A 9,464-nucleotide genomic window follows, 5' to 3' on the forward strand; every position below is an offset into this window, starting at 1 on the left:
TGTTGGAGGGAGGGAATCGGAGGGAGGGAATTAATGGGAGAGTGAATATATTGCGTGAGAAGAAAGAGGAGAGAATGGTGGAGGAGACGAATTCGGTTCAGTGGAGAGAGAAGGTAAGAGAAGGGAGAAGAGAGAGGAGAGAGGAAGGAGAGGGCCTTTAGGGAAATATAAAATTTTCTTTTAAATTAATGTTATTCTGACATGACAAATAGTATGCCACATAAACTGGTGTATTGTTGGGATGCAAATTTGTTAGGACATATATAATTTTCCATATTATAATATGTTTAATCAATAATTTTTTCGCTAGCATAAGTTTTTAGCATGTTAAAGATCTTATAGTATATTTCACGGCTTTAAGCTTAATTCTTTTTTCCACAGTTTTTCCGCTAACATTGAAAATCAATCTTTCCATTGTACTAAATAGACGATATAATAAATCATGGTTTAAATTCTATATGTCTAGTGCTCCTTCATAAGATTAGTGTTCTCTTTAATCCCCTTCATTCATTAATTGGTTTCATGCCCATTTAACCAGTTTATATGGGGCCTCTTAAACAGAAAGGGCCTATAATGGCTCACGACGCAATCAAGAACTAGTTTTTGCTTGTGCTACAGGTAGGCCTCGCATTGAGCCGGTTCGTCCGGGTCGGACCCAGAAATTTAGGGTCGAAGTATGAATTGAACATTTTGAATTTTCGGTCGGGCTAGAAACAAAAATGACAGTCCACGTCAGGCTTGATCTAGATAATTCGGACTTACGGGCCGAGCTTTGAGCCGATTTATTCTACACACGTGTAACAATTGCTTAATACTAACAACATAGTATTTAATTATTTATAGCTGGAAACATATCACAAATGTAGATCTTCTAATGGTGTGACAGCAAGCCTTATCAGACCAAGCAAGTGTTTTAAACAAAATTCAGAATCAAAACTCACTAACACATTAAAAAAAACAAATATTATTATTGGTATATATACAAATTTACATATACTTGCTGAGAAGTAAAGATGAGATCCTGAAAGTTCTTAAACTTTTCAACAATGAGATTGAAAATCAACTTAGTAAGAATATCAAAGGGATAAGGAGTGATAGAGGTCGGGAATATGATTCACCATTTGATGAATTATGTTCTGAGCATAGCATAGTCCATCACACCATTGTTCCTTATACACCTCAACAAAACAGTGTTAATAAACAATTTATCAACTAATTATTTTCTGAATAAAAATACCTCACAATGAATTGGATAAAATACCATGTGAGTTATGAAATGACAGGAGACCGTCCAACAAATAAGTGAAAATGTGGGGTGTCTAGCCAAAGTGGCGATTCCTCCCCCTAAGAATGTCAAAATAGGACCTAAGACTATTGTCTGCTTTTTCATTGGATATGCAAAGTAGAGTGCAATGTACAACAACAAGTCTCCACACATTTGTCGAAGACACAATGCCGTGGGACAACTGTTCTCTAATGGGGCTATCTTTTTTGACTATGTAAAGTTAAAAGATAACATTACAAATCCGTTTACAAAAGGCTTACCAAGAAAGCAAGTTGAGAAATCATCGAGGGGATTGGGGCTAAAGCCTAATCTTAAAGAGTTATCATGATGACAACCCTACCTAATTGACTGGAGATCCCAAGATCTATGTTCAAATGGACAAGTAAATCGTGTGTTGACTCAGGAGGAGTTCTAAAGAGTTAAATACTCCCTCTCCATTTTTATGATGAAATAGTTATGCGTGCAGCGAACTCATATTCAACAAAGCTTTTAATGATGCTTATAACTTGAAAATATTCAAGTGAGGTATTGTAGGATGCTCTTTATAAGAATTACCTATATGAGTGTGAAATGAGGCCACTTCTACGAGAATTGATAAAGACTAGATTCTCTAGAGTAGTACTCATTCAAATCAGGATGAGTTCGGGGCCAAAATGAACACAACCTTGAGAATGAAGAATTAGTCAAAAAGAAACTGTGTGATTCTTATTGTCTTGGTTCACACAAAAAGCTGAACAGTTCAAGACATCATGTTCACTAGTTAGCTGAGTGAATCTGATAGAACTTACTAGGGAAGGTTCAAATCCAAAAGTTACATACACCGATGAAGTAACTTTTCACAGTTATTCTCTCTAATCAGAATAAGAAGTTTTTAAGCACACTCTAAAAATAGGAAAATTTGTACTATACAATTCCTCCTATTTTGCCTATTTGGCACAATTTCTATATTGCAGTGTACCGTGACCTAGCAAAACGTTAACTTGTACTACATTTTTCTGCCAGTAGAAAATGTACGACCAATCTTCCTAAAAAACCCGCAACACCCTCCTTTACGAACCCCCTCCTCACTTGTTTCCACCACAACACCACTAACACACTTCCAAGTAGAGAGAGAAAAACTAAAGAGAGGGAGAGGGAAAAGAGAGCCATGGATGGAATGCATGATCATGGTATGGGTGATATGGGTATGGGTATGGATATGGAGATGAGTCACATGACCTTCTTTTGGGGGAAGAATGCAGAGGTACTGTTCCATGGATGGCCTGGACACAGTTCTGGCATGTACGCGCTGTCCTTGATAGTGGTCTTTGTTTTGGCTATTATTGTTGAGTGGTTCTCTCACTGCCAGTTAATTAAGGCCGGTACAAACCATGTCGCGGCCGGGCTGGTTAAGAATGTTATGCATACTTTGAGGGTTGGTGTTTCTCTGTTGCTGATGTTGGCTATCATGTCTTTCAATGTTGGTGTGTTCTTAGCCGCCGTGGTCGGTCATACTGTGGGCTTCTTGCTTTTTGGGAGTGGGATTTTCAAGAAATCCGACGCTGCTACTCCTCACAAAACTTCTCATTCTGATCTCTCTCCAATGACTTGTTGATGGATGAATAATTCATCTCTGTTTCTAGGAATTAATCAACTTTTCATACGTTACACATGCTTAATCATTTATGCTTTTGGGTGTTAATTATGATGTTTGTTTATGTATTTGTCTGGTTCTTAGTTCTCACACAGGGAGAATACATTGTTTGCCCCACCCACCAGATACACCGGTTTTGGCCGACAAAATACAAAAAAATAAAATTCCAATTTTGCCTCCATTTAATTTTATTATTTAATTTATATCCTTATAAAAATAAATTGATATTAATAAAAATATTCAATTTTACCCTTATCTCTCCACAATATCTTTAATGTCGCATCAAACATTTTTGTTAACGAATTCGTATTACATCATTGCATCATTGGAGGAGAACCAACACTCCCAAATGGACCGGTTAAATTGTTAACTGAAAAATAAATGAGGTATTTTTTATAACCTTACATCAAGAAATAAATAAATAATGATAAATCAGTGTGAACGAATTATCAGCTACGAATAAACAAACAAAATTCTCGAGTAGAGATTAAGAGTATGTTTGGATTGAGGGATTCGAAGGTAAGAGAAGAGAAGGAGAGAGAATGGAAGGAATGATACTTGTCCCTCTCCCACGTTTGGATAGATAAAAAAAAGAAGAAACAAAAATTAGTTTAATTTACTAATTTATCCTTATTTTTATTTTATGTTAAAGTGTTATGTTACAAGGATAAAATAGGTTTTTAACATATAAATAACTTAATTAGTCATTCTTCCCTCCAAATGACTCCATTTTGGAGAGGAAGAATTTTGACAAAAATTTAATGAAATATTCCCTCCAAGTCCCTTCAAGTCCCTCTCCTTAATTTTTTATAAACTATCCAAACAAGGGAATTAGAAGAAAATGTCATTTCTCTTCCCTTCCCCTCAAATCCCTCAATCCAAAGGATTGAGGGATTTGGAGGGGAGAGAATGGAAGAGAAGGCTAGGAGAGGAAAAGAAGGGAAGGTAGAATATTTTTTTCTCTCCCGTGGTTGGATAGATAAAAAAAAAGAAAGAATTACTAATTTATCCTTATTTTTATGTTAAAATATTATACATAAGGGTAAAATGAGTTTTTTAACTTATAAACAACTTAATTAGTCATACTCTCCTTTCAAATGACCCCATTTTTTTGCAGGAAGTATTTTGATAAAAGTTTAATGAAATATTCCCCTAAATTCTCTTCAAAGTTGTCCCTTTAATTTTTTTAATAAAATATCCAAATAAGAGAATTTTTAATCTACTTATTTATCCTTATTTTTAATGTTCAAGTATTATTGTGTGTAAGGGTAAATTAAGTTTTTAACTTATTAATAACTTAATTAGTCATCCATCCACTACCTATAAATGACTTCATTTTGGGAGGAAAGAATTTTGACAAAAATTTAATGAAAACTTCGTCACAAATCCCCTCAAATTCCGTTACTTAATTTTTTAATAAACTATCAAAACAAGAGAATCGGAAGGAAACTCCCTTTCCATTCTCTTCAAATCTCTCAATCCAAACACATTCTAAAACCCTAATTAGTCACATGAAAAATCTTCATATTTAAGTACAAACATACTGGAAATTTATTCTAATTAGTAGCTAGATTCTAGATGCTGTTTCTATATTTAGACGGATTGCCTGCGAAAGCATATATATATACATACACACACACAATCAGACGATTCAGAATCAATCATTCAAATTTGAATTATTGCCTACTACTATAAACTTATTGATTGCGTACACTACTTGGATACGACTATGTATACATATTTACCTCCAAGTACGTCTTGAAGAGCATAGTGTTCTTTAATTAAAACTCGATGATTCGACATGACTAAGTTGGCTACAATCATGCATTCTCTAAATAACGGCAAGGACCATGCCTTGATAGAGAGCATTTGTGTGTGCACAAGTATTTTGATACTAATTAACGGCCTTCCATACATATTAGTGGAAAAGGATTTGCTGGAATTACCCATATTAGTAGCCACATTTATTCTACGTACTTTTTTTTTCTATATTTTGCAATTTTTATTGATAAGTTGTGTATTACTATTAGGTTTTTAACTAGCATGGTAACACATTTTCCAATACAGTCACATCAACAAAACACAATATCTTTGTTGACCCAACAATAATTTACTAGTGCAAGTGCCCTAACAGTGCTAAAGACTGATTGCCTGCGAACACGTACACACGCGCACACACACAATCAGATGACTAAGAATCATTCATTCAAATTTGAATTACTTTCTACTACTAAAAATACCCTGGGCCTAATATGGGATGTCAAAAATACCCATACCCACATAATCCGTCCCAACTCAGATGGATACGCCCCGTTAATTAAATGATCGAGTACGAGTATTATTTATGGAAAAATAACCGAGGCTGGTGTGGGGATGAGTTTGTCGAAATCCAACCCACCCCGTACCCCTATATTATTAATTACGTGTATACCACAAATAATTTTTATAGCTTGTTTATATATATATATATACATATATTAATTATATTAAAATTTCTAATTCACCGCGCTTTATTCGATCTTGTTCTTTTGGATGATTGTTAGATTAAAATTGTGTTTGTCATACCCATACGTTCAGTTTTTTTCTTAAATTTATTAATTTTTACATTTAATATTAATGTTGGCGGGGATGGGTAAATAGCCGGGAATTACCTGCCTTGGTGGGTACGGGATGGGGCAAACCAGATTCAAGCCGGATTCAACATCATTATTTTTTAAAATATATATTAATTTAATATAAATAACATTTAAATAAATTTCATATTTCATAACACTCACAATAATATAGAAATACATAATTAACATACCTCCATTGAAAAATTAACAATAATTCATATGGTCTAAAATCTTTAAATCAAGTTCAAGTTCAACAAAAATAGTACAAATCTAAAAACAAAAGTAGTACAATAAAATCACAATCAATTGAAAAACATCATCTCCATATAAAGTTCAAGTTCACGAAGTAGTACAATAAAATCACAATCAAGTGACCAACATAATTTCCAAATCAAATTCAAGCACTACCACCATAATCCTTTATATTGATGCCAATATTCAATTGCTCGCTTTCGCCATCGTTATCAAATGATGTCTAGGTCAAAGCCTCACAATCAATAACGACATTGTAATATAAAAAGCTTCATTAAAAAAGTTGCAAATTATACTCTGATAAATGTAATAACAAATAAACAATGAAGTAAAATTTTAAAATATAATGTTCAATGCTCGTATCCCGTTGTGAACATTGGGTGTTAGTCGCAATTGTTAGATCTTCTGCATCGTCATAAAGCATTCCCTCTAAATCATCTTTGTCTAGACAAGAAAACAGTTAATTTGCGAAAAAAAATTCATCGCACACAGGTTTTGTGACGGAATTTGTGATGAAAAAATCCATTACGAAAACCCTCATCGTAAAAATATGCATTAAAATTTTTTGCAACGGAAGTGCCTACGCAAAATAATAAATCGAAAATAAAATATTTCAATTTGTCACATATTAGTGACGGAATTTTCCATCTCTAATTGCCACATAATTCAGTTATAAATTTAGCGACGGAATTCAATTTATGTCACTAAATTAGTGTCAGAAACAAAATTATGTTACTAAATTAGTGATGGATTTTTTTCCCATTGCTAATTTTGGCGATAATATGCGCCACAATCTGTGATGGATTTTGCGATAAAAATTCTTGTGACGAAAAATTCATTCGCAAAAGAGCATAAATTTTCAATCAATTTTGGGACGGAATTTATTCAATCACAAAAAATTAGTGTCTTGTAGCAAGAAATGTATTCTCCACCTCCGCCTCAACAATCCAAAATTCACTAATTCAGTCTGATCAATGCAATCATAATCAACATGATCATAAAATTTATTTTTATATTTGTCCCTACAAACATGTATTCAATAAAGCAATCAATTAAAAAATGAAAGTTGTAAAAAATGAATATGAAGCTGAGTTTACTATTGTTACTAAAAGTGCAAGAGTTGAGATTGTTTGAATTGAGAACTTTCATTCAATTAGTTTGCAAGACATACAACAACTAAATATATATACACAATACATATTGGTCCGTAAGGCAACGGTAACCTTTGAGAGAAAAGAGGTAGCAGAGGCTACAGGGAGCCGTTGTAGATACAATAGTAGAACAGTGTTAGCCTTTGTAGACATCACAGTAGAAGTAGAGTATACACATGACTTGATGATATTAGACTGAAGATTATGGCTTTTGACCAGTGGTCTCTATACGCCCCCGCAAGATCAAGGTGCCATCTAAGAGACTGATCTTGTCACGCAATTGAAGAAAACGCGGATGAGGAAGAGATTTAGTGAGTATATCAGCTAATTGATGCACAGTGGAGAGATGTCGAACTGTCAGAATCCTTTTCTGAATAAGATCACGTAGGAAATGAAGATCAATTGCAATGTGTTTCATTCTGGAATGCATGACAGGATTGAGACTAAGATGGGTAGCGCCAAGATTGTCACACAAAAGAATTGGCGGCTGAGGGAGATTCAAGCGCAGTTCACGCAACAAGTGAGTTATCCAAACAACTTCGGATGCTGTAGCAGCGAGAGAGCGATACTCAGTCTCCGTGGAGGATCGAGAGATTGAATGAGGATGGCAGAGGTGTGTCAACAGCTTTGACCCTAGCATGGCAGCACAATTCAGCAATTCCCGGACATACTTCTGTTGACAAAGAAAAAGTTGATCTGAGGTTCGGACAACTTCTATGCCAAGGAAGTATGAGAGATCCCCAAGATCCTTGAGTGAGAACTTGGTAGCCAGATCACGAGTGATTCTGTGAATAAATGCAAGATGAGAACCAGTTAGAATAAGATCATCTACATAGACTAGGACATAGGCTATAATAGAACCAGAGTTGTAAATAATTTAAGAAGTGTCAGCTTTGGAGTTCATAAATCCCAGTTGGAGAAGTGCATAACGAAGGGCAATGAACCAGGCCCCGGGAGCCTGTTTAAGCCCGTAGCCAGATCACGAGTGATTCTGTGAATAAATGCAAGATGAGAACCAGTTAGAATAAGATCATCTACATAGACTAGGACATAGGCTATAATAGAACCAGAGTTGTAAATAATTTAAGAAGTGTCAGCTTTGGAGTTCATAAATCCCAGTTGGAGAAGTGCATAACGAAGGGCAGTGAACCAGGCCCCGGGAGCCTGTTTAAGCCCGTAGATGGACCATTGAAGGAGACAGATATGCTTAGGTTTTTGTGGATCGACGAAACCAGGAGGTTGTTTCATGAACACCGTTTCACTTAATGACCCATGCAAGAAAGCATTGTTGACATCCAGTTATTTCAATGGCCAGTTGTGCATGACTGCAATAGAAAGAACCAATCGAATAGTGGTTGATTTAATCACTGGACTAAATGTTTGACTATAATCAACACCCAGTCATTGGAGATAACCCTGAGCAATGAGTCTGGCTTTATAGTGCTGAATGGAACCATCGGGATTGCATTTGATGCGAAAGATCCATTTGGATCCGATGGGCTTGTGAAGAGGATTGGGAGGTACGAGTTTCCAAGTAGAGTGCTGACGAAGTGCATTCAGTTCTGCGTCCATAGCCTGAAACCAGTGGGGAGACTTGAGTGCTTGGCAGACACTGTGGGTTCGAAGGTTGCTGGAACAGGATGAAGGGTACTATGATTGAGAGACTTGGGTTTGTAAATGTTGTTCATAGACCTAGTAACCATAGAGTGTTTTCGAGTTGTAGTTTGAGATGGCTCAGAGGTGTTTTGAGGAGGTGGGGTAGTGGTAGGTAGGGAGACAGTACATGATGGGATAGATGAGGTGTTAGAACATGGGTCAGAATTAGGGGCAGTGGAGGGCAAAGGAGAGTTGGCAGTAGTGGGACTTGGGGTAGAAGTGGAGTTAGTAGGGGTCAAAAGAGAGTTTGTACGTGCAGGAGTGGGTGGTGAGAGGGTAGGAGTAAATATTGGAGGTAGGCTACTATTGGGAGATGGGGAAGGTTCAGTAGATTGAGTTGACGGCTCATTAGGAGGTTGTATACCTGGACAAAGATGTTCGCGAAAAAGGACATGGCGGGACAAATATAATTTACCAGTGCTGGGATCATAACATTTAAAGGAGCTCTGAGAGGTTGAATATCCAAGAAAAATGCAAGGAGAAGACTTTGGTTCCAACTTGTTGGTAGTGTAAGGTTTCAGCCAAGGGTAATAAAGACATCCAAAAATGCGTAATTTTAAACAATCGGTTCATCAAATAAACTGCAGTTTCGAAAGCAAAGGTCCAAAATGTAGAAGGTAGATTGGCTTGGGTGAGTAAGGTTTTGCCGGTTTCAACAACATGCCGATGTTTGCGCTCAGCAAGACCAACGTGCTGTGGGGTGTATGAGGGAGATTGCATCCAAGTTGATTGAGTGTATGTTGCATTTTGATGTATTCGCCGCCATTATCAGTATATAGTGTCTTGATTTTTGTATTGAGTTGGCGTTCCACAAGTCATTGAAACTGTAAGAAAACAGACAACACATCAGACTTGTGAACTAAAGGAAAAAT

At 36.0% G+C, this 9,464-nt stretch overlaps 1 protein-coding gene across 1 annotated transcript; it reads left to right on the forward strand.

Annotated features, from left to right (window-relative positions):
* The first annotated feature begins 2,323 nt into the window (after positions 1-2,323).
* LOC120016801 (copper transporter 1-like) lies at positions 2,324-3,099 on the forward strand. The gene has a single exon (XM_038869725.1). It carries the CDS (start codon positions 2,433-2,435, stop codon positions 2,877-2,879), a length of 447 nt encoding a protein of 148 aa, XP_038725653.1. The 5' UTR covers positions 2,324-2,432; the 3' UTR covers positions 2,880-3,099.
* Positions 3,100-9,464: the final 6,365 nt, after the last annotated feature.

Source organism: Tripterygium wilfordii, chromosome 2 (assembly GCF_013401445.1).
Source record: "Tripterygium wilfordii isolate XIE 37 chromosome 2, ASM1340144v1, whole genome shotgun sequence".
NCBI lineage: Eukaryota > Viridiplantae > Streptophyta > Magnoliopsida > Celastrales > Celastraceae > Tripterygium > Tripterygium wilfordii.